Source organism: Leptonychotes weddellii, chromosome 1 (genome assembly GCF_054177405.1).
Source record: "Leptonychotes weddellii isolate Sample4059 chromosome 1, ASM5417740v2, whole genome shotgun sequence".
NCBI classification, from domain to species: Eukaryota; Metazoa; Chordata; class Mammalia; order Carnivora; family Phocidae; genus Leptonychotes; species Leptonychotes weddellii.
Genome location: NC_138369.1, coordinates 190,372,312 through 190,396,508, shown reverse-complemented (window position 1 = coordinate 190,396,508; position 24,197 = coordinate 190,372,312). Strand labels below are relative to the sequence as shown.

Below are 24,197 nucleotides of genomic sequence, written 5' to 3'. Positions count from 1 at the left end.
CTAGTGGCAGCCACGTCTCTGGGACGGAGCTGGGCGTCTCCACCTGGGACACGGGCACCTCTCTGCTCACGCTCAGACGTGAGGCCCGTGGAGCAGAAGCATCAGGCCCGGCAGTGGTGTTTCTGCGGGAACCTCCGCAGGAGCCGCGCCCAGCAGCCCCTCACTGGCTCCAGGTAGGGGGTGTGCGGAGGATGGACAGGGGCCTGCAGAACCTTGCTGTCAGGCACGTGGGGCTGATGTCAGCATCCGCCGACTCCCTGCCTTTCCGTGGTTCCCCAGAGGTGTACTTCCATGCACACAGACAGCCCACGTCAAGTACAAATGTGAGTGCAAAGACAGGTTTTGTTTATTGGACTTGGCTTTGATGCGACAGACACACTCTGCAGACAGGAGTACAGACTGATCGTAAACACGCAGTTCTTGCCAGCAGAGTTAGGTAAATTCAGAGAAAACACACAGATCAAAAGACAGGTTCCATTTCATGTCCTTTCCAACACTAACAAGCGCTTCCGGATTTCCCTGACCCTCCTTTGTGCTTTCAGGTAAATAGGAATTAGAAAGGATTGTGTTTATAAAGTGTGATACCAAATTGTACAAAACTAACCAGACATATGGGGTCGGGCGGAAGATGACTGTTTTACAATACTGTAAGATCACTAGCATTAATGTAAATGATTTCCAGTTTTGGACTTCCAAGTCCCCTTAGCAACTCTGCCTAGGAAAATAACATGCATCGAATAGAAAACTGGTACTCTAAATACATTTTCTTTGTGCAACACTTTCTTGTTGTATGTGTGTGTAATGAGAATTAAAAAAAAGTTTTCTTCCTTCTTTTGTTGCCAAAATTTAGGCATTAAAAATAAGCCATAGTAAACCTACTAAACTTACCCACGAAATGGAGTAAGTGAGGACAGATTTAGAGAAGGAGGGATGGAGTCCGAGGTCCCTCCTGGACCCGAGTCCGGAGGTGCGGCATCAACCAGCAGGCCCATCTCCTGGACGCTCCGCTGGGGCGTCTGAGGAACAGACGGGCGCCGTGTGCGCATGAAGGGAGGTCCCTGCGTTCACCCGACTGTGCCCTCGGATGTTTTGCTAAAACATCTCAACCCCGCTGGACTGCATGGCCCATCTTTAAAGCTAAAATAAACTGTTAGAAAAATAATCTGGCCAAGGATAATGAGACACTTTTTTTTTTTAAACAAAAAGTTAAAAAAAAAAAAAGTTAAAAATATTTGAATATTCCAATCTAATCTCCCACGATCAGATTTGGTTTTGAGCCTTTTACCGAATGCAGCACAAAAGCCCCATGCAAACACCACAGCATCTTGGACGTAAGACTTCTCGTTACAGGGACTATCTGACGGCTCCATGTGAATGATGTCTTCTCTCGTGGACTAATTAGGACAAAACTTTATTATAGAGCAGGCAAAGGACAAGGTTCATACTTCCCTCTCAGCGGGCCTCCGCAGTGCACCGGCCACCTGACCCCGCGGCGGCCCATGTGCCGACAGAGCCCCACCCTGACGACGTGATGCAGAAACCAAAGTCAAATCAACACAGTCCCGCCAAGCCAGGGGGCCTCCCTCGTCATGCAAAGCGGTGGCCCGTCCCACTGAGGCAATGCTGGGGGCCTGCGTGGGGCGGAGGCAGGAAGGGGGAGGCAGCTTTCACTCCCAGAAGGCCCGAGGTCCCCTGAGCAGAGAGCAGGCCAGGGCAGCACTGAGCAACCCTGTGCCCAAACTACAGACCCCCGAGTTTTGTACCTCTTCTTGAGGTCTGTGATTGTTATTTCGTAAACTCAAACAGGAGCTGGGGCCCACCGGCTCTCCTTAGGTGACCACCTGATTTCTGAATCTGCCTCCCGTCCATCACTCAGGCTCGAGGGATGGACGCAGCTTCCCCAAGCCCCGTCCCTGCTCCTCCGGCTGAAGCCTGAGTGCCTGCCACCAACATTTACCATGAACTAAAATCAGAAGTCTATAAAAATCTTAAGTGCAAGCTTCAGTACTTCAGATAAAAGGTAGCTACGGACAAATAAATATGCACCAACAATCCTTAAAGGCTGCTGATTTCTGCCTTCCAGCAGGATCTCAGGCTTTCAGACACTTGCCACACCTCTGAAGAAATGAATTTTCGTCTGAGTCGGGAAAGCTGCCTTTGGGAACGCCAGTCACTTCGGCTGGCTCAAAGGCTTACGTAGAAGGTAAGAGGAGCAACCGGAGCACAGGATCCCGAGGAAGGAGTGCACTCACAGTCCCGGAGGAGAGCCGAGGGGCGCTCACCGGTCAAGACACTTTGGGCTGGCCTGAGAGGTAGGAACACAGGGAAGGAAACAAGGCCCAGCGGAGGGAAGAGGCGACCCGAGCGTGGAGGCTCTTCTTCCCCCGCCCCTCCTGCAGGTCCTGGAAGAAGCTACCACCGTAGTGCTGAACCGGTTACGCGCGTCTCCCCAGCACAAACATCCGGGGAACGGGGGAGGAAGACCCCGCGTGCTTGGTGGAGACCGAAAGCCACCGGCAGCCAGCCCCGCACGGCAGGTGCAGTGCTGAGTGCCCGAGCTCTGCCGTCCGCGGGCGAGGCCCCCGCCTCCAGGCTCCCGCGGCGCCGAAAGACCAGTGCCACGTGACGGACGGTCACTGTGCTCGGCTCCCACCCTGGTGGGGGTCACGGAAGTCACCCGCAAACGCGAGGCCCCGGAGACCTCACACACCAACGGCGTTTGTAGCAAAACCTTCAGCCAGACGCCCACAGCCCCCGCAGAAGGGATGGAGAAGCAGCAGCTCCTGCTCAGAACCTCATTTATACAATTTACGGGGATTTATAAAACAATAAAAAAGGCCGCACCTTTTTAAAGTTATAATTTATAGACTATCTGTACAAACACAGTCTTTAAAAGGACCCTGCTACTACCCTAGAAGAAGTCCATAGCCGTCGGCCTTCTCTTTGGCGTGGCGGTCAGCAGCGTCTTGGTCCCCAGGGGGGTGCTGGTGGGTGAGCTCGTGGGGGTCTTTAGCACTCCATGGAGGGGTCTCTGCTCAGGGTTGAAGGCCACTCGGGAGGGGCCGGTGGGACTGACCAGGATGCTCTTGTCTGTCTTCTTGAATTCTGCCCCGGATGAAAGCAAGGCCACACGTTAACGGAGTAGCACTTCCGACCTGCCCACCCAGCCAAGCAGTGTCCAGTTCACACTGCCGGCAGCCCCCACGGGAGCCGGGCCGTGCACCCCAGCAGGGCAGTGCCTGTCACGAGGCCCTGCAGAGAGCGGGCCCAGAGCTTTCGGAGGAAATGGAGTCAGCATCCTGCTTCACAGGAACAAATGAACCAATGTCTGCGGACGGCATGGGAGGGGGCACCAGCTGGGTCAGGTTCTGAAAGGAGGGCCTTGGGGGGTCATGGGCGCTCAGGGAACACGGATGAACCTGAGGCTCCAGTGGCCACGGGAAGAGCCTTTCCTTCCAGCTGATCTGCTCCTCTCACTGTCTCCAGCTCCTGAAACAAGGCCTCGAAAGCCCAGGAGCACCTACCTCAGGCCCCCCCGGATGGTCCCTCCCCTCCTGATACACATGCATGTGCGCACACACATGCGTGCACACACGCACATATTTACTTGTGAGCCCTACGAACAGTCAGGTCTTAAATGCACTGCATGCTTTTAGAGAGTTTGGTTTCCGTTTATAAAACAGAACAAGCGAACAGCACCAATACTAAAAGCAACCAGACAAGAACATCCCTCTTCCTGCCTCCCTCTGGGCACATGGCTCCAAATGTTAGCAGAGGCAGCCACGGCTGGGGGACTGTCAGTCGTCCCCAGGCCAGGAGGGCCCCAAGTGTTCTGCGTCGGCAGGCTTGAGGAGATGGCTTTTCAACGCATCTTCTGCCAGGCAGACTCCTTCCAGAGGCCCTGAGAAAACCCCTCCGCACCCAACCCTGGCCACCCCACTAACCGTTCGGGGGCTGGACTTCTGACTCGGGAACGCGTCAGGGCCTGTGTCCCCCACACTCACCTGCAGTCATGTTTCTGTTCAGCCCGAAGGTGACTTTCTTGGAACTGGATGGCGTCTTGTCTCGCTGCGAAGGGAGAATGACAAAAGGAGGGAGAAAGCAGTGGTGGAGGCATTCGGACTGCGCTGTCCCCGGGAAACCCTCCGTCAGGAAGGGCCCTCCCTCAGGCCATCCCAGACCACTGATAGACAAGCTCACGCTACCAGGCGGAGGCCAGAGCCCCAGCTCCACCCCCGGCCTGGGGACCCCCAGCATGGCAGACCCAGGCTCAGGAGGGCAGCAGTGGGGCCCGAGGCCCAGCACACAGTGCCCGGGTGCGTGGCTCTCAGGCAGGAATGGGCTGTGTGGCCACGGGGAGGTTGGGGGCAGTCGGATGGGGCTGAGCTCACGTACCTGCACGGCACGGGGCGCAGAGGCTGGAGTGGCGCTGCCCTTGGCTTTTCTGAAGAACAGCGGCTTTGGTAAGAAGGGGGTGTCGAACCTCACAAAGTCGTTCTCTGCCCTCAGCTCCTGCTTCTTCAAGGGGCTGAAAGCACCCCCGCCTCCCTGCGTGAGGGAGGGGCGAGAGGAGAGGTCACGCCCGCACGCAAGGAGGGAACGTGGGGCCACAGGATGCAGCGTCTCCAGCTCGGACACCCCACGCCCAGCGCTTCCTGCACCGGACGACACACAGCTCTTGGACTCGGCAGGTGCGGACTCCAGGCACACACGACCAAAGGTTTCCTAGCTGTTCAGCCACAAGAACCCATCTTTATCTTCCACCTTAGCTCCCCTTTTCGGAAAGACTACTGCCTTTCAAAGACCACCTGTTACAGAGGAACTCATTTTCTCATTTCTGATCAAAGACCTCACCGTCCACTGAAAAGCCTGGTACGGAAGAGCAAGCCCGAGGCCCCAGTTAGGACCTGCAGGTCGGTTACAGGCAGATCACCCTCCCTGGGTGTGTTACGACCGGCTGCCACCCCTGGCGAGGGCCCTGCTCTAGCCTGAGGTCCCTGGGGGTCTGGAGCCCAACGTGGCTGACATCACGTTGCTGGTTTCCGCCAGGTCTCGGCATTCCTAGCTTGGAAACTGCTGCCTTCCCTTAGCAAACCCCACGGTGCCCCAAGTGAGGGGCAGACCCGGGGGCCTCTCTCGAGCACCTCTGCCCCACAGCAGGGACACAGGACCCGTTCTGAGAGGAAAACCTTCCTTGACCCTGTGGCTCACTTAGCAATAGTTCCAACGCCAGGGAAGATTGCCGGGACCTGAGGAATGAGACTCGGAGATTTTCCTGATATTCTAAGGCGAGAACAGGCTCCCCGGAGCCCAGTGGAGAGTTCCGTGTGTTTCCCCAGCTGAGACTTCTGCTGACCACAAACGGACTCACCTAACCCGTCAGAGACACCATCAGCCTGGGATCAGCACTTAGCCAAGCGCACACGGGTGCCCGTTACCCAGGGCCTCGGCCCCGAGCGCCGCACACCAGTGCCTGCCCACGCGTGTGCTGGACGCGGCCAGCAAGCCTGTTGGGGAAGGGCCGGGAGTAAATACCGGCAGCCCCGTGGTCGGTTTTGTAACTGCTCCTGCCTCACGACAAGGTGGGACAGACGCACTGCAGGACCACAGGGGGACGTGGAAAGCAGATCCAGAGCCCGGCCCCTCGTTTACACCGGCTCTAGATGTGTAAGCACAGACAGGCTTTCCGTTAAAAAAAATAAGCAAGATAAGAGAACTAGCCCGAAAAGGGCCAAAGGTTGGCTGGGACTTGAAGGAACAGGGAGCAGGGCTTGACGGACATGCCCGACCACCCATGGAAGTGGCAGGGCAGCAGTGTGGTCGGCCAGAGGGACACTCCTTCCGGCTTGGCGCTGGCCCTTCTGCAGCCTCTGAGGGAGCAGCCTGTCGGGCAGGGGTCCAGGGCGACGGTCTCGGCTGCCAGCAAGAGGCGCCCGTGTATTTCCCCGTTGGTCGAGGCTGTCACAAACCAGGCCTGCTCCTCGGTCCGGAGCTCTGGCCTGTCCCCTCCCCCCTGCCCCCGTCAATCGGGGCCGGCTGCCTTACCAGAGCCTGGACGAGCACGGCCTCGGACTCCAACACGCCGCCGCACGCTACTGACTTAGACATCTCCTTCATCCTCTTCCTCTTTCTCAAGATGGCAGCTTTCTGACTGGACGGGCTGTACAGGTCGAGGCTGCCGGGCTCCCCCTTCTTTTTCTTCAGCCTCCCGCCCGGGGGCGGGGGCCAGGCCAGCGCGGGGGTGCCGCTGCCGTTGACCGGGAGGGCTCCGAGTTTCCGCTTCCTCTTCGGGACCGGGGCCCTGCTGGCCGGGGAAGCTCGTGGAGCCGGGGCCTGAGCATGGGCGCTGCCGGGGCCACTGGGGGCCGTGTCCTCCAGAGGTGGTGGTGACGCAGACTCCTCGCTCCCGCCCTGCACCCTGGGGCTCCTCTTCCGGGGCCGCTTCCTCCTGCTGAGCGCTGCGGCGGTCTCCGCGCCACTCTGCTCCTGGGGGCCAGGGGCAGCCGCTGTCCCTGGCTCCGCCGCCGGTGTCTTCGGGGCTCGGCCCGCGCCGGCCCCTGGCTCGCCACCCCCATTCTGTTCTGGGGGCATGGCTTCCGTCCCCGACCCTAAATGTTCAGGCTGGAGGTGGTTCTTCTTCTTTTTCTTCCTTTTTCTCTTCTGAACGCTGGCTTCGCTCCCCTCTTCCTCAGCAAGAAAGAACCTGTTTCCTAGAAAGACACGCAAGCCTGCGAACAAGTGTTTGGGATGGGGGTGGCCGCGGGCTTGGTCGTCGGGCGCCATGCTTGCCCTGGCCCAGCTGGGGCCAGACCCTCCGGGTGCCGGTTCCCAGAGACGGAACCGCAGTCACGTTCAGGCCCATGAGAACCACAGGTCCAGGGCGGGCATGAGCACTGGCTCCGAGCATGCGTGTGTTTAGGGTTCTCGACACCCTCGCCCGCTGCCCCTGGAGGCGCCCCCAGGAGGAACCACGGGCTTTGCATTCGGGGAGGCCGTGAAAATCACACACACTCAGATCTTTCCTCTTCAGCCAGCACGAGCTTAAGCTGCGGCTCTGCCCTGACCCAGGAAGCCCTGGGCCCAGCCCTCCTGCTCCCCGAGGGCTGTCTGCACCCTCCTCCTCCTCCCTCGCCACGTTGAGCTTCGCGGCTCACCTTTCTCTTTCTCCAGCTCCTTTTCCTCTACAAGTTTATTTCCTTTTTTCTTATGCCTTCCTTGGTTGAGGGTTCGGTCATCTTCATCAGCAGAAACAGCCTCGGCAAAACTGAGCGGAGATACACCGCCTGCCGGACAGCAGAGCCCCGTCTCGTCAGCTTCCTGAGACCACGACTCTGTCCCCACCTCACGCAGGAAGATTCTCCACCCTGACTTCTGTGTCCTCATGCCTGCTCTCATGGCCTCCCCAGCCCAGACCTGCTGCGGATGTGGGAACTGCATCCGTGGGGGGGGCACCCTGATGGCGCAGCCCCTGGGGCTCAGCCGCGCCCGCCCCCGCTCACGTGTCACCACCACGGACAACAGCTTTTCCCCAGGGGCACAAGTGACCATGGCAGCAAAGGAGAGGGAGCCTGAAGAGATCAACTCTCTTTTTGCTGTTTTTCAGTATTTGCTCTAAGTGCTTCAGTGGGGCCACATCCATGTAACATCACCCGCTGTAATCCTCGGACCTCCTCACCTTCGGAGAGATCCTGAAACCTGAAACAAAGAACAAAAGTCCCTGAAGAAAGCCCTTCCTTCTGTCTTCTGTAAACACACACACACAATGTTTAAGCTGTGCTATTTGGGCGTTAGTTCACTTTCTTTTCCTTCTAGAAGGGGAGGCTAAAGGTGGTGTGATGCAAAGGCCTGAAGTGAAGGACAAATTGCCCCCAAGGACACGGCGATCTAGAGACTCTATCTTGGTTCATTCACATAGAACAGAAGAAACGAAAAATTCTCTCTCAAGACTGAAGCAGCTTCCATCTCTACTTATGCCCCACTGTCCTCTCTGTTCATCCGGTAGAGAGAATGCTCCACGCAGTGCTGGTGTTAGAACAAAAAGTCAGTGCGGGAGCCGTGTGCTGGGCGGGGGGCAGAGCTCTGGGGGCGCGGACAGTGGGTCTCAGTCCAGCTCCGCCACCTGTCAGCTGGGACGTCGGGCAAGCCCCGTGCCCCGGCTGAGCTATCTGTGAGGCGGGGAAATTACAGAAGCCGTCCTACAGGGCTTTGCTTAACGTGAACTCATTCGTGTCCAGGGCTCAGGAGAGCACCTGCTCACACAGTGGCAGTCCACCTCGGCTGTTCCCTGTCGCCAGCCACGAGAAGCCACGGTGCTGTTCCGTGCTGAATTACCGGTATGCCCACACTCGGGCATCACCGTGATGGGAGGTGAGGGACCCCGACCAGACCTAAGCGGCACACTTACTCCGCAATTTCGGGCTCTGCTAACACTGGCCATTACCAACTGACTTCCCTTCGCACCATGAGGAGGTGGCTACAGGACTCGAGTACAGGGGCACGTGGAGCGAACATGTGCGGGCAGGGGAGTGGCTCTTCCCCGAAACCCTTCCGCTGACGTGAGCACGCTGCATGCTACGGCTAGACGTGACGAAGGCAGGGCAGAGGTGAGCATGCGCAAACGTGGGTGAGAGTCCGCAGACTGTGCCCCCGAGTCACTTACTTTTTGATGAGTTTGGAGAGACGCTTCCTGTTGAAGGGAGGGATGTTCTTCTTGTTGGTGATTTCCAGGAGTCGGTCAGCAACAGCCTTGTAGTCGAACTGTGCAAGAAAAGCAACAAAACATAAGCCTGCAGGCAAACCACACTCTGCCTTAGAAAGTCACTTCCACTGCTCACAGAAACCAGCAGTGTGGGGCTCCGGGTGTGCTCAGCAGGACGGTAAACAGCTGAGTGCTAACACTCAGTGACCAAAAGGTTAAGTGCTATCTTTGAAAAATCTCTTCTACTTATTCTTGGGGGACGCTATTCTTCATCTGTTCTATTTATTCTTTCTTAAAAAAAAAATTGTGGTAAAACACACCACATAAAACTTGTCTGGGTGTGCTTCCTTGTAAATTTAACCTAGACGTCCAACTTGCGCTCGGTAACACAGTAACCTTTATTGCAAAAGCACGGAGCAGCCTTTGTTGTAGGAAATGGAACCTACGGTTCAAGCCAGAGTGAAGACTGACATCTTTCAGAATTCTGTCCTGTTTAAATCTGTCTCCAGTAAGCTCATCGTGAGGGTGACATCAGCGAGCGAAGGGATTAAGGACGACTGTACCCGCGGGCCTTGGGGATAATGAGCTCTGACCCTAATTCCCACTTAGCCAGGCCACTGCACAGGCAGTCTACGTTCTACCAACCTGGAGCAGGGGCCCAGCGTCCTCCAGGCGCCCACCGCCTCTCTCCCCGTCGTCGTGGACCCCGTCCTTTCTGGAGTGGTGCTTGCCCAGCGCTATCAAAACACACCCAGAGACAGAGCTCTTCAAAGACACAGCAATGACCCCTTGCAGAGGAACCATGCTCTCTATCTCTTCAGAGAGAAAACCCTGCACACACACTCGTCATCTCCCACAGAAGTCTTGGTCAAGGAAGTCCCAGAGAAATCACACATTTGGCCTTTGAATGACGTCACAGACCAAACCTCTGCTGCCCTCGGTGCCCTCCGGCGCGCGCCGTCTCCCTGTTGACCCTGGCAGCGGGGCACAGGAGCCCCTAGGCTGGAGGCCCGGCAAGCGGGAACACAGCGCACTCAGGAGTCTGCCCCCGGCTTCAGGCAAATTTGAGGCTGTGGTAAAAACTTATACAGGTAACACACTAACTTCTCATGGGGATGCCGCATCAGACGCAAATTAATACTAATACAACTCTTAACGTTTAAAAAAGAATTCAAAGAGCACCAACTCCCACGAAGCAGCAGAGAGAAATCACTGAGAAAACTCACAACTCGTCAAACCCTAGCAGCTTGTTAGTGGCGGGGCCTCCGGGCACAGTCTGGAGGAGACGGAGCAGGGCCCTGCGCGGGTCCTGGGCAACACACGGGACACACGGAGCCGGGAGAGGGTGAACGGTTCACACACAGACCTGGCGCGCGGGAGGAGCAGGGGACAGCCCCCACGACCACACGACACCTGCTCAAGGTCAGCTGGTTAATCCCATCACCTACGCCGAATTTAAGATTAAAGTTCTCCTTTCTTTTTAAAAGATTGTTTTTCTGATTAAAAAATAATACATGATCGCTGTAGAAAATTTGAAACAACAGACAAAAGGACAAAGAAAGCAGAAGTCACCCATAACTCTGCCACGCATGGCCACCGATTGACATTCTGGTATCCTTCCAGATTTTTAAGGGCACATACCAAACCAGGCTCCTTGTACATAGAGTCTTGTGTCCTGTTATTAAAAAAAAGTTTAAATTTCCTCTGGCTGTTAGTTTTTGAAATCTCGGCTTTTTCATGTCTATGTAACATTTCAAGCGCCCGGGTATACCCTGACCACACCGTTTACCTAATGCTGTGCCCTGAGATGCCGTAAAGCACCCCCAGGGTCGGAGGGGTCCGCAGCTTGAAATGCGGGCTCCATAGGCGGCCCCTGCGGACTAGGACTGGCTCAGCAGCGGCAGCCACAGGGTTAAACGAGCCCCGGAGGCACCCGGAGGAGAGGAGGCAGAGCTATGGAAACAAATGCGCTTTGCAGCGTGAGCGCCCAGGGCCCTCTTGCAGAAGCAAGTCCTTAGGATGTTTAAACATGAAAAACCCCAAAACAATAGAAACAAACAAAAGCCAAAGCAAGAGCAACGACAACATGAAACCCTGGGGGGATTCGTGTGACGCTGGGAGGCGGTGTGGGTGCGGCAGGCGTCGGGGGGTTCCCGGGCACAGGGCCACACGTCAGTGCACCTCGGCCTCCCTTCCCAGGGCGGGCCCACAGTGGGGCCTCCTTCGACGAACTCTTAGGTTGTATCAGTGAGACTCCAACAAATGCATTAAAAGGTGTTCAGTTGATGAAAACTTTATCTAAATAGACCGTTCAAGGGAACCGTCTCACCAGGCTTCTTTTTACGGACTGGTTTTCTCCACGCCGTCTTGTTTTCAGGCATCTCTTCTTCGGAGAACTCGCTCTCACCCCCTTGAGTTTTCTGTTCGAGGGTCTCTTCGGGTCCGAAAGGAGACTGGTCTACGATGACTTCAAGAACACCCCTCGCTATCGTCTGCACCAACGTCTGGCTGAGGGTGGAAGCGCAGCAGAGAGAAGGTGATGACAACAGATGGCCGCTCACTTAGCGGGTGTGGTGGGGTGTATCACGCGCGGCCCCCTCCAGCCTCCCGAGCGCCTGCCGTGACCCATCGCCCGCCAGCCAGCCACAGCGGTGCAGGCCAGCAGACAGCCACGTGATGAAGGCAGCCGGAACTGTGGCTGTGGAGGGTGTGACTCCTGGAATGTCTGGGGTCAAGCCAGCGGAGCCCAGGTGTGACTCAAAGCGTCACACATCTGGCTAACGGAAATTCAGAGCTCAGCTGTTCTGGGCTTTGGACAAACCATCACAGGTATCTTGCCTTGAGCCTCCCAACAATTTCCCCACCATTACCCACAATTAAGTACCAAATGAAGCAGCAAAAACAAACATGGGACTCACTCCTTAGTCTTGGCAGCAATTTTGCAGAATGGATCAATAAACTTGAGATTCTGATCTGCCAAAAGCTGAAATTTAGAAACAGAATAGAAATGATTTTTCTGATATGTCCTAGAAAAAGGAGCCACTCGCATTTTTCACACAGGTTAGATCAGGAAAACACTTTAGTTCAATACCCAAAATGCACTCTGTGTGAACCGCCCAGGTGCTCGGAGCCAGGCTAAAGGTCATGGCCATCTTCCGGCCACCTGGGCATCAAAGTGCAATGACCAGAGAAAACCAGCCCACCAACCCATGCTGTTCTGCGTTTCCTGCTCTGCAGACAGGTTCTACACAGATGTTGTCAGAAACTGTAAGATGAACCAATTTTTAAAGATGTAGTATTTCTACTTCCTTTCAATTAAAAAAAAAGTGTTCGTCGCAGAACACCTGTAAAAAAAAAGTGTAAAAATAAAAAAGCAAAAACTGCCTATAGCGCCAAATTAAGATAATCACATGCAAGCTAACATGTCTCCTTTCCCGCACTGTGTACTCATGGGTAAAGACACACTTGAGAAAGGCATCTATGAGCAAAGCTTTATCTGCTGCTTTTCTTCCCTACTGCTTTTTAAAAAATCAACACCGTGACCATGTCCCTGTGTTATTATTGGACTACGTTAGTTGCTTTCAACTGTTTGTAAGACTTCCAAGAACACCCTTAGCGCACAATCTTTGTTCACAGGTCCCATTCGCTGCTTAGGCCAGAGTCCCAGATGGGGAAGGATTTGTCAGAAGACAGCTGGAGCCCATTATGCTGATCCTGTTGCTGAGTGCAGTGTTTCCTCCACAGCCCGGGGACCACGAGGACAGCCAGAGTCCTGGTCCAGTCAGCTGCGGTCTCACGACACCGCCGGCCCGATGTCTCACTGCTTCTTACCTCTTTCCCTCCCACTTTGGACAGTTCATCCAGATAAATATCTATGAAGTGGAACTTGACTCCATTCGGAGACTGGCTCTCAGGATGCAGGATTTCTTTCATCAAGACATCGAGGAAGAGCTTGATTCGGCTGAAGAAAACAACACACACGTTTCTGTTAACTACAGCATGCCAACGCTTCTCTCTTCCCCGAAAGAAAATAGTCCTGTTCGTTCTCGTGCTACGCCGCATAACAAACAGCGCAAGGCTGAGCGCGGTTCACAAGGAGAAAAGCAACCCCCGGGATGGGTATAAAACACTGCACGTGGGCTCAAGTCCTTCAGGAGCCTCTACCCGGCTTCGAGTTCTTGACGCATAAGGAGGTTCTGCTTCTCACAGGAAATCAGCAGAGTGGACGGCAGAGATCAGGCAACTCATCCCAGCTCGCTAATTCAAATGCTTGAAAAACACGCTATTGCTTTAAAAGTTTTAAAGCCGCTAAATGCTTGTCCTAATACTTTACCAACCTTTCTTCCCAGCCATGTCTCTTCAGAACTTCAAAGGACTGCCTCAGGACCAGACGGATCAGCTAGAAAGAGAAAACTTTTGTTACAAAAGGGAAAGTAAGAAATGTCCATCAGTTAGCAGAATGAAGAGACCGATGGAACTGGTACACCCGCATCTATAAAGTGAAAACACAGTCACTGTCATCACAGTGAACTTTCATCAGAAAATGTTAACTAAGGATCCCCAAACTCACCAACAGCTGAAAGAGAAAACAGAGCCTTTGAGCACACATGCAAAGGCTGTCCCCTGATCACATCACCTCTCGCCACACTAAGCCTGGAGCTTGCTCTGCTTCACAAAGAAGCCTTCCCACTGTTCTGAAGAAGCTCAACATGCTGCCCTTCACAGGCTTTGGAAGCAAAAGGGGGGGGAAAGGCGCTCCGATCTTACCATACAGTATTTGCCCAAGCGCAGCCGGTCTATCCCCTTCCACTCCCGATTCATCGTTTGCCAAAAGGTTTGAATGAACAGGTGTTCTGCAGCGAACAAAAGGCTTTGAATACTTGCTTGTCAGGTTCACGTATTAGCATAAAGCAAGAAAGTAACAAAGGGAAACAAACTAGGATTATTTTTTACTTTTTCAAGAATTTTTTTGGCAGCTAGAAAATTTGGTCAATAATTAAACTTGCTAAATATTTATTTTCCATTTCCACAAATGGCTGATGACATCTTGATGTTCAACTACAATGCTCTATGGAGTGTTTTTCTTTATCCACCGCAAAGCCTTGTTTCTATTAAAATCAAAAATTCTCTGAGCCATGTCTACAGGCCCTTTCTGCCCACCTACACCTAACAATCAATCCAGAGCCATTAATTCTGATGAACACTTGGATGATCCACGTAGAAACTCAGATTTTTGTTTCATGTTCTGTGTCAGCTGGTTGAGCGCTAACAAAATGTTCTATTTTTCTCTTCTGAGCCATGAATCTACCACTTTTCCATCCAAAAATAGCTGTCGAATTTTTCTGTTTGTTTTTACTTCTTTTTGCATAATTCTTTCTTGGTATGTGAAACCTAGAAGATACTCCACGTGTAGAATTCTGCTCATTATAAGTGGGCTGGGGCCCGGCTGAAACACAGAGCCACTGCGGTTACTAAGGCTCAGCCCTGAGGAGTGCTAAGCAGAACCAACAACCAATTCTGCTTTCTCTTCCTTTGTCAGGAATCAAAGCCTGAATGTCTCAGGAATAATGCATTCATTTTCTCCCTTTGTTCTTTTTGGTAAAGAGGGCTTACTTTATGGTTTATTACCAGTGATGACCTCACATGGCTCCAGTTTTCAGGAGGACAGCCTGGCCGCCAGAGGTTCCAGCAAGCCCTGGCCCATGCATGCACAGCCTCTGAGAGCGTTACAGCAACCCAGATTGTGCAGACTCTGGAGAGTTTCATTTCTTAAAAAAAAAAAAAATTTTTTTTTGGAAATCTTTTGGAGAGGTCACGCAATACTGCACGAGATGCCTCTTTTATCGGCCCTCTTTTGGGGTCATGGCTTTTCCACCGGGAAGGTCTGTCGCCCGCCAGGTGCACACTGGTGGCCCCAGGTGCTTGTTCAACAAGCCCCCTGGAAAAAGGAAACCCTCGAGGAAGGAGAAACAATAGTGCTTAGTTTCCTAGGCAAGTTACCCAAGCCGATGAATGAGTAAGTTTTGAAAGTCATGAAAACATCAGGACTTACGGGCCTCTGAGTTGTTAACAACGTGGACGAGTTGGGAAATAGTGTCCGCTAGCTCCTCCTGCAAAGGCGGGGTCGGGGAGAGACAGCGGGGTTACTGCGCGGCGGCATGGGGACGCGACACCTGCCGGCGTCTGGGCCTCCTGTGACGTCACTGTTTCAGTTTTACCCAATGTGCAGTTCCCAATCTCAGGGGACCGCCGTGCCAACATAACATGTGTCTAAGGATCACGCTGCATGTTTAGAGAAGTATCTCTAGCTTCAGTTCAAATGACCTAGGGAGGGAAACTTGCTGTCAAAAAATCTATCACTGAATGGAGAGTCTACCCTAAGCTCCCAAATTATGGCACACTAATGCAAGCAAGGGGATCCCTGGTAGTTAGACACGGGGACTGTCACTCCTCAGGGGTGCGTGGGGAACACAGTCCTGGCCTCAGCTCGCTCGCAGGCAGGCTGCAATGGGCAGGGGGGCAGGAAGCGAAGGTTAACAGCACCCATCCAGGCTCTGTCCAGGGCAAAAGGGCAACGTGAAGTCAAGTCCTGCTACAACGCAGCAAGCTCACTGGTGGGGAGAATTTGGTGGTCCGGGTCTAGGAAGAGACCGCCCTGGGGAGTGTCCACAAAAGAATCCTGTTCCCGAGTGACATAAGAACAGTCCTCCTCAGTATGACCTGCACTTCATCTGGGCTCACGTCTTCCTCACCCATTTTAAATGAACTCCCAGACTGGAAAATGATGCTCCTGTTCATCTGTTTTCTTCCTCCACTAAAGCTGTTGGTTGTTACTTCTGAATGTAACTTAAAAATATTTTGCCCTGCTGTCCTACTCAAAATATGTTCAGTGGAGTCAAAGCAATAAATCAAAGTCTGCTATTACATGGCTTGGGGAAAGTGGTAAAGTTGCACACTAAAATCCAGACAAGTCAAGTCTACGACGTTTTACATATTGCAGGCTTTCAAGCAGCGTTCCTCAAGGCTTACCCTCCACTCGACAAAAGCGGGTCTGCTCTTAGGCACACAGTGAAGCTCTGTCAACAGTTAGAGTCACTTTCTGAAATAGTTCTGGTGGTGGGGCTCAGTGTACTTGGCAGATGGGTCCAAAAGCACATGCATATCTGTGCCAAGTCTCCACTTGACTTTAAGGCTGGGGTGTCAGGGGCAGGTCCACTGCTTGCTCTACAAAGATCTTGACCTCTGGCAAGGTGGCTGCCCAGTCCCGGCACCCACTCAACGCATGGCAGAGGTGGGCTCGGTGCCCAGTGCTCACAGGCTCTTAGACCAGTGCCGTGCCACAACTGACCACCAATAATAACAGATGAAACAGGAACTTTAAAATATCTTAAAATCTTCCACAGAACCAACCTATGAAACTATGACAGAGACATAGGAAATCTCCAATTCATGCATATTCTTCATTATTTGAAAAGATAACCTCACTGCTTGGCCACTGTGTCCCTCTCTAGATGGACAAGAGGTAGGCAACTGAGCCCTGAGCAGTGATTTCACAATGTGTTTACGTGCACAGGAGACCGACCCAGCAGAAAACGAGCAAGCCCTTTCATCCATCTGGGCCAAAAAACCCCAGTCATATGACAAAGGGAACTGTATGTTACCTGTAGGAGGGGTTCATCCTGCACCCACATGCAATAGAAGAGCCCTTTCCATATTTTTAGAAGTTCTTCTTGACTGAAACCTCCTAGGGGACAAAACAGCACAAACATCTTAGAGTTCTCGCATTTCCCTTCTTAGCGTCTAGAATTGCCACAAGAGCAGGGACAATAATACCACAAACGTTTTCATTCTCTTACCCACAAATGTCTTTTTTTTTTTTTTTTTTTACGATTTTATTTATTTGTTTGAGAGCGAGCAGAGACCAAGCACAAACGGGGGGGTGTGGTGTAGGGGGGTAAGAGGAGGGAGAAGCAGACTCCCCACTGAGCAGGAAGCCCGATGAGGAGCTCGATCCCAGGACCCTGAGATCGTGACCTGAGCCGAAGGCAGACGCTTAATGACTGAGCCACCCAGGCGCCCCCGCAAATGTCTTTTTTAAGCATACACTTCCTTGTGGTACAAAATAAACATGTATAGGTTATATAGTTTTACCATTTATGGGGCAGGTGGTAGTGGAGGTGTGTCCTCGTTCTCTGAGTAGTGTAAGGAAGTACATGTCATTACAAGAAAAAACTAATGAGGTGGTCATTTATAAAATGAACTCCCTCTGTGTGCTTCTCTCTGCCTAAAACTAGCATCTCACTCTGCATTCCAACATTTGCATTGCTCTTACAAAACGAAATTGCAAATCTTACAAAACATGCAGGATTTGCTTAAGTCCCATACAACTGGCCCTGGGGAAACTGGGAGAGCTTTGGGATATTTAGCTTTGGGATATTTTTGCAAAGACACCCTTTTAAGGTTCCTGCCAAGAGGTCAAACTTGGCTATATCCCTATCTCTTTCCCACCTGGTTACAGTTTTCATTAACTGGGCAATGTTTGCCTTGTTTTAAGTGACATCACCTTGGTTAGCCTTGTTTGGACTCATTTTCAAGCCCTATACCACCTCCGACCAAGACATGAGTCACATACAGCCTTCTAGCTCCTGGGTAGATCCCCGGTATCATACAATAATTGCTGAGTGACATAAGGGATCTCAAAAATCAGGTAAGTGTACATTCTTGGAGTTTCCAAACCTCTGGAGAACAAACAGAATCCTTGAGTCTTGGCGCATGGTACCAATGGTCTGTGTTAACACTTCACTAGGAGATATTAGGAAAAATCTTTTGGAATATCAAAGAAGAACAAACTAGGTGAATGTAAAGAAGTACATATACATTGGGGATCAATGTAATTTCAATACACCAAAAGATGATTAAAAAGTGGCAAACAAATCCCTCTTGACGTACTGAAGTTTAGTGCATTCACAGTGAGAGTGTATCTTTAAAGGTACATAGATACCGACTTCCAAGTTACCAAACACCTTTCTCATATCAACAATTTTATTACAGTGCATTTTGATTCTTTGTGATAGTTTCTCACTTAAAACCACTATACCAGAAACTAGAGTAAGGTTTATTAAAATGTATTTCCTTTAGGGGTTGGGCAAACAACGTGGCAACTAGCTTCCCCACCCCTCCCACCTTGTTATGAATAAGCCACACCTGGGGGGCCTGCCTATTGCTAGCACAACTATGGCGTGAGTGAGATTCCCCCAGAGCTGAGACAACAGCAATCAGGATCACAGGAACTTTGTCACTGTGACCTGTGCTTATATTCAATCATGAGTTAGTGGGTCAGGGCAAGGAACTCAGGATGGCTAAATCAGACGCCCACTGACGCATCTTAGCTTGCAGAGACACCGGTCATCAACAGGAAGAGCACAGCACCACCTGCTAAGTATTCTTACAAAAATCAAAACTAACCAACATCACGTCGAATCTGACTGTTAATACGAGTTTGCGGGGAAGCACGGGGGACAGCAGAATATGTCAAATGAGACCATGGGGTACAGTCAGCAAAACACCGAATGCAGGGGACTCCCTGGGGCAAGTGGCCCGGTTCCGGCAACAAGTAAACCGCAAGGGAAAGACGGACGGGAGCCAGAGACAGAGCGACCGGATGTGTGGCTGGCTCCTGCTTGGATTCTGTGCCACAGAAAAATTCACAAGGTGACGGGAGAACTCAGATCAGTTATTTCATACGAAGGAATTTTTTAAAAAGGTGTGAGAATGGTCCTCTGGTTGTGTTACAAAGAGTTCTCATGGTCTGGAGATCCAGTGAGGTGTGTGGAGGGGGGATGTCTGCGATTTGCTTCATGACGCATTAGTGGAAGGAGGAAGTGGATGGAGGGGACAAACCAGGCAGGTAGTAACAGGGGCTGAAGCGGAACAGTGAGTCCACTTTGTACATATTTGAGAGAGTCCTTAAGAAAAAGAAGGAAAAAAGGAGTGCAGGAGGTCTCTAAAGTGTTACCATGGGCTGTTTTCGTTCTTTCTGTGTAGACAACTCTTCATAACGAAACTGGAAAACCATGAACACTGGCCAAACTTGAGAGCACACAGGAGTGAATGACACTGGTTCCCGTGTGAGGCCTGGTGCCGGGCAGCCCCCGCCTCTGCGGGGCAGCTGGACCGTCACCCCCTCCAGCACTAATCCTCCAGGCAGGGCTTGGGGAGGGAGGCAGGGGTCCGGGTGGGGCTCGCCCCACAGAAAGGGGAGCCAGCAAGCTGGGCTGATGCCAAATACGCATGAATTCCCTTGGCCACAGGGCTGGTTCAAGGCTGGACAGATGAGCCCACCAGAGAGGCTCTTGCTCTCTCCTAGCAGACTTGAAGAGGATGCAGTCTGCACCTGCAAGTGCTGGGGAGCCTGCGTGAGAAGGGAAGCAATCTAGGGGAGCAGAGTTTGCTACGGAGAAACAGTTCTGGTGCTGTCAGTTGAGCTCCTCCATGAAGCTGTGCTTTGGTTTTTCCTCTTCAAACTAGTTTGGCTTGGGGGCACCTGGGTAGCTCAGTCGGTTAAGTGTCTGACTCTTGGTTTTGGCTCAGGGTCATGGGATCTGCTTGATATTCTTTCTCCCTTCCTCTCTGCTCCTCCCCCTGCTTGCTTGCTTGCGTTCACACATGCTCTCTCTCTCAAATAAATAAACAAAACAAACTAGTTTGGCATGGATGTTCTGTCAGGTTGTAACTGAAAAGAAGTCTTAACCCAATAAAAACACATTTTTATTGCAACAACAACAATATATTAATATATTACACCAAAAGTTACACAATCAGAAGTGCCTTGTTTACTACCCCCTGAACCCCAGAGGGACCACTGTTATCTGCCTGACGTGCATCTTTCCAGATCCTTCCTGTACACTGACATAATGCTTACACCTAGTACAGAAACGCAGATGCATGGCTGTTTGTGTGTAACCTAGATAGCGTCACACGCGCTATGTATTCCATATCCCGGCCTTTTTCACTTAAAAACAGCACAATGTGTATTTATCTCCAGATAGTTCTTCTAAGGGCACCAGTGTGTCAAACCAACTCCAAGTGATAATTTGATATACCAAGTATCTGTGGTTAACCCATACCCCTAACAGGCAAAGGGGCAAAGGATGTGCTAGAGAGGTTTATGTAACGGAAAACCAAGGATTTCAACAAAGTAACAGGGTGACAGTAGACCCTAGACAGTGGGGAGGAAAGGGGGCTGGACTTGAACACATATTCTGTTTCTTCCTATGTGAGGTAGCAAAGTGTTGTGGACACAAACCCATGGCTAGGCCCCAGCTCACTACTTACTGGCTGTGCTGTATTAGAAAACCATCAGCTAGCCTTTGGGCCTGTTCCCTCACCTACAGTATATGTACAGTTTATGGTTAGGATCAAAATTAAAAGCATGTACTGGAAGCATTTTGTAAGAGTAAAGCACTATTCAGCCCTACTGGTATTATGATTATCTCATGTTCTCCACCCACAGGCTACTGAAGCTCTTTTCCCTTTTAATACATGTACTTTCAACATATGTATAAAAATAATTTGTTTTCACCCAGGAATTTAGCTGGTCAAAACAACGTGCCAATTTTTTTAAAAACTTATTTATTAAGTAATCTCCACCCCCAATGTGGGGCTCAAACTCATGACCCCGAGACTGAGTACCATGCTCTACTGACTGAACCCATTTTTGTTAAGAAATGGACTTACAGTTGACACATAAGTGTTACATCAGTTTCAGGTGCTTACCACAAGCGTAGCTACCATGTGTCACCCACATGACGTTGTTACAGTATCCCTGCCTATATTCTCTGTACCTTTCATCCCATGACTTATTCATTCCATGACCAAAGGCCTAAAATACCCATTTTGGAAACATTTAAAGCAAAACAGAGAAATGCTCATCATTTAATTTCTCTTCACTCATAGGGTAAAGTACTCACTGAAGCAGTTTCAGCCCACAACTGCTTTTTGATCTGTCTTCTTGGAGCTAACTTTCTTAAACTAATGCCACTAAGTTTCTGGCAATAACATAGGTTTAGTTATTTCACAACAAATGAGGCGCACACGAAGTGAGATGTGGGCAGAGTAAATTCCAACAAGCTGCGAAATGAGAAAACCTGACTGCTACTCTTAGCGCGAAATGAGCTCGGGAGTCATTTTAGGTTGGGGTGAGTCCACACCTGGTCAGTTAAAACATCCACAGCTCTCATTTATTCTACCTATGGGGTCCAGAGACCCCTAAAACTATTAGTATGAAGAAACATTCCCCCACTGCTGAATCTGAGACCCCATCAGTCCTAAGAAGTATGGTTCTTTTATGTGCCACCAAATGAAAGAGGGCAAATAAAATGCTCACAAAGTTGATTTTAAGATACATCCCAATTTCTGTAGATGTTAAATGTTTAAAGTTGCAAAATCAATAAAACTTGGGGGGGGCGGATTCTGTCTTTTGTTCACTGCTCTATTCCCAGTTCCAAGAATAGTAATAGCACACAGTAGGTGCTCTGTGTTTGCTAAAGACATGAATGAATGAACGAACAGTACAAATGAGCTCTCACGACTAAAACCATGGACAGTGATCATTCTGTGAGTGCTCTGCATGAGCAGTTATTTAGCTGCTTTAAGCACTACAAAGATTTCCAATTTGTTTTCAAAATCACAAGGCTATCAGGGCGCCTGGCTGACCCAGTCGGTGGAGCATCTGACTCTAGATCTCAGGGTTGTGAGTTTGAGACCCACTCTAGGTGCAGAGATTATTTTCTTATTTTTTATTAAGTAGGCTCCATGCCTAGTGTGGAGCCCAACACAGGGCTTGAACTCACAACCCCAAGATCAAGACCTGAGTTGAGATCAAGAGTCAGACACTTAACTGACTGAGCCATCCAGGTGCCCCAAGGTCACTTAAAAAAAAAAAAAAAAATCACAAAGCTATTTATGTTGCTGATGGGCAGTTCTTTGTATCAGTAAGACTAAGATTTCATATTTCCTTTACTATGCACACGACAAAACACAACAAATTGTGAGCCTGTCAATGAGACCCACACATGAGACCCACAAGTCAGACCCAAACGTCACGTTATTCCCCAACTGGCATTTCATGTTGATGGGGCTCAGGGGCGGCATGCCCCATGGTCACTGTCTACCACATTCACCGTACAGTTCCTTTTCTGGAGGCCCAGCGTACTCCATGCAATGTGGACATGGTGGTGAAGAAGAGATAGGAAATAACTCACTCTCAGTGTGATGGGTGCTGACCAGACAGGACCCTGGGGGCACTGGTGTACACCTACTGGCCTCACACCCCCGTGTCCCCTCAGATGCCGGGCCTGCTCATCAAAGGGGTTTGAGCAACAAGCTCTGTCTGGCTGTCTCAGCCCATATGCACTGCATCTGGCCTTCTGTTCCTGTGTACAGGCAGGCCTGCATACGCCTGGATGTGCTCCCACTTCCAGCTAAGCAGACAGACGGAAGCTTACACTGTTTGGGGAAGAATGATACACTAACAGATAACGAAGAAGCAGCTAAGTGCCATGATAGAGACACACTGGCTATTTTGGAATCCTGGAGGGGTGGTGTGAGATGGTAGGGAAGGCAGTCTGGAGGAAGCGATGTTGGACTGAATGCTAGGAGTGAACAAGAGACGCAAAGGCAGAGGAGAGAAACTGTACACCAAGAACCAGTACGAAGCAGTCATGTAGGGACTGAGGTGGGAAGGGAAAGGGAGGACACACCATTGCCTGCAGACCTGGAAATCCAAGAAGGTGGTGACGTGATGAGAACAGTTTCAGAAGATGTGCTGGGCTGGTTTGTGGAGGAGAGGTTCAAGAGAGGGGCAAACAGAGCTAAGGAGACTGGTTAGGAAGTAAGCAAGTTCAGAGTCTAGATGAGATAAAGGGGACTCAGGGAGGGCAGAGTAACTCAGAAGATGAAACAGGCAGAAGCAAGAGACAACGGATGAGGGGTGGGGAGAGGGTCAGGAAGAGGAGTCCAGGACACTGCTGTGTGTCCAGCCAGATTCTGAGTGGATGGTGGCAGAAGTGAAGCAGAACAGGTTTTAGGGGGAGGAAAATGAAACACTTTTGGGCGTCTGAGGTGCCCATGGGACACGCAGGCGGAAGTGCCCTGTTCACAAGGCCTATCTGAGCTGAAAGCAGCCAGGTCTGCTCTGGAGACTTCGGGTTAGGAACCTTCAGCGGACTTGGGATCCCTGAAACCATGACAGTGAGTGAAATCTCTCAGGCAGATCCCCAGCAGAATTGAAGTTAGGAATTTGGTCTTCATTCATTTCTAGCAGACTTCCCATAAAACTGTATTTTCTTTTTCCTGGGTAGTCCTTTGTGATTTCTCCTCAAAATAACCCCAACTAAGAAAGTCAGTACCGGGGTAGATAGTATCTGTTGTTTCAAGCAGACTCTAAAGGTACTGGTATTAGCAGTAAACAAATCAAAATGTATCCAAGCACAACATAAAACCCCCACTGCATATTGTAGTTCACACCCTCAAGAGCTTACAGAACACGTTTTGGATCAAATACACGAAATCCTTCAATGGCATCCCACTGCAGTCAGGAAACAAACTATGAAGCCCAGTGTGACCTGGCCACTGCCCACTCTTCCAGCTTTAAGTCCTAACGCATCCCTTAACTGGTCTTCCAGCCATTTCTGGGGCACGCTCCGCTCTCCTCTCCCGTCTCTGTTCACACCCGATCATCATCACCCCAGAGGCCTTCCTAGAACAGCCTATGAAAAGGAGCTCCCTCTTCCCTTGATTGTCCTTTCCCTTCCTACCCTTACAAAACTCTATTTTAGTTACCCACCCCCCGGCCCGGTTTACTAGTGCAACTTTGAAAGTAGGGATTCTGTCTGTCTTGTCTGCTGTAACTCCTGCCACCTAAGGTGTTGGTCCAGTCAACACGTGGATCCATGGAGAGCACAGCAGAAACGCTCGGGCCTGGTGTGGTGACTCGAGGGCCGGGCAGACTGGCCCACTCCCAGCCTCCCCACTCCCTGTGACTTTGGGCACACTAGCCAGCCCCTGCGGGCTGCAGCCCCTCAACCGTCACGGTGGGCTGGACCCGGCGGGCAGCGGTTCCCGCGGCGCGGACGCACACAGGCGCGAGGCAGCCGCGCCCGCGGCTCCCCCCGGCTCCCCCCCGGCCGGGCCGCCATGTGGCGCGGATGACCGCCGGGCGCCCACCTGTCTCTCTCTGCGTCTTCACGCTGATGTACTGGCGCAGCTTCTTCACCGCCCGGTCCCGGATGCCCTTCTCGTGGGACGCCAGCCGCTGGGCGAACTGGAGCTCGGCCGGCTGCATGGCGGGAGCCATCGCGCCCGCTGGACCATCCCCGGCCGCAACCAGCCGCCCGCAACCTCCCGCCGCCGCCGAGCTGCCCGGGACCGCGACTGCGCAGAAGGCGGCTAGCGGCGGCGGCGGCGCGCGGGCTGATGGCGTCACAAAGGCGCCGGCCGC

General features: G+C 51.7%; 1 protein-coding gene across 1 annotated transcript; it reads right to left on the bottom strand.

The window, feature by feature from the left end:
* Positions 1 to 322: 322 nt before the first annotated feature.
* RRP1B (ribosomal RNA processing 1B) lies at positions 323 to 24,132 on the bottom strand. The gene is made up of 16 exons (XM_031016709.2): positions 23,924 to 24,132; positions 16,360 to 16,442; positions 14,751 to 14,808; positions 13,466 to 13,551; positions 13,036 to 13,097; positions 12,530 to 12,659; positions 11,617 to 11,681; positions 11,028 to 11,206; positions 9,344 to 9,435; positions 8,660 to 8,757; positions 7,676 to 7,695; positions 7,155 to 7,283; positions 6,046 to 6,710; positions 4,396 to 4,548; positions 4,005 to 4,068; positions 323 to 3,105 (listed from the first exon to the last, which is right to left on the bottom strand). The coding sequence occupies exons 1-16, from the start codon at positions 24,051 to 24,053 to the stop codon at positions 2,912 to 2,914; spliced, it is 2,208 nt and encodes a 735-aa protein (XP_030872569.1). The 5' UTR covers positions 24,054 to 24,132; the 3' UTR covers positions 323 to 2,911.
* Positions 24,133 to 24,197: the final 65 nt, after the last annotated feature.

Excerpts from the sequence above, each read along its gene's own strand:
- RRP1B (XM_031016709.2), bottom strand. The coding sequence starts at position 24,053 with ATGGCTCCCGCCATGCAGCCGGCCGAGCTCCAGTTCGCCCAGCGGCTG. Across the intron at positions 11,207-11,616 it reads ATTGCTGCCAAGACTAAGGA|CCAGACGTTGGTGCAGACGA; the intron begins GTGAGTCCCATG and ends TTCCACCCTCAG. Across the intron at positions 6,711-7,154 it reads GGAGCTGGAGAAAGAGAAAG|GAAACAGGTTCTTTCTTGCT; the intron begins GTGAGCCGCGAA and ends GTGTCTTTCTAG.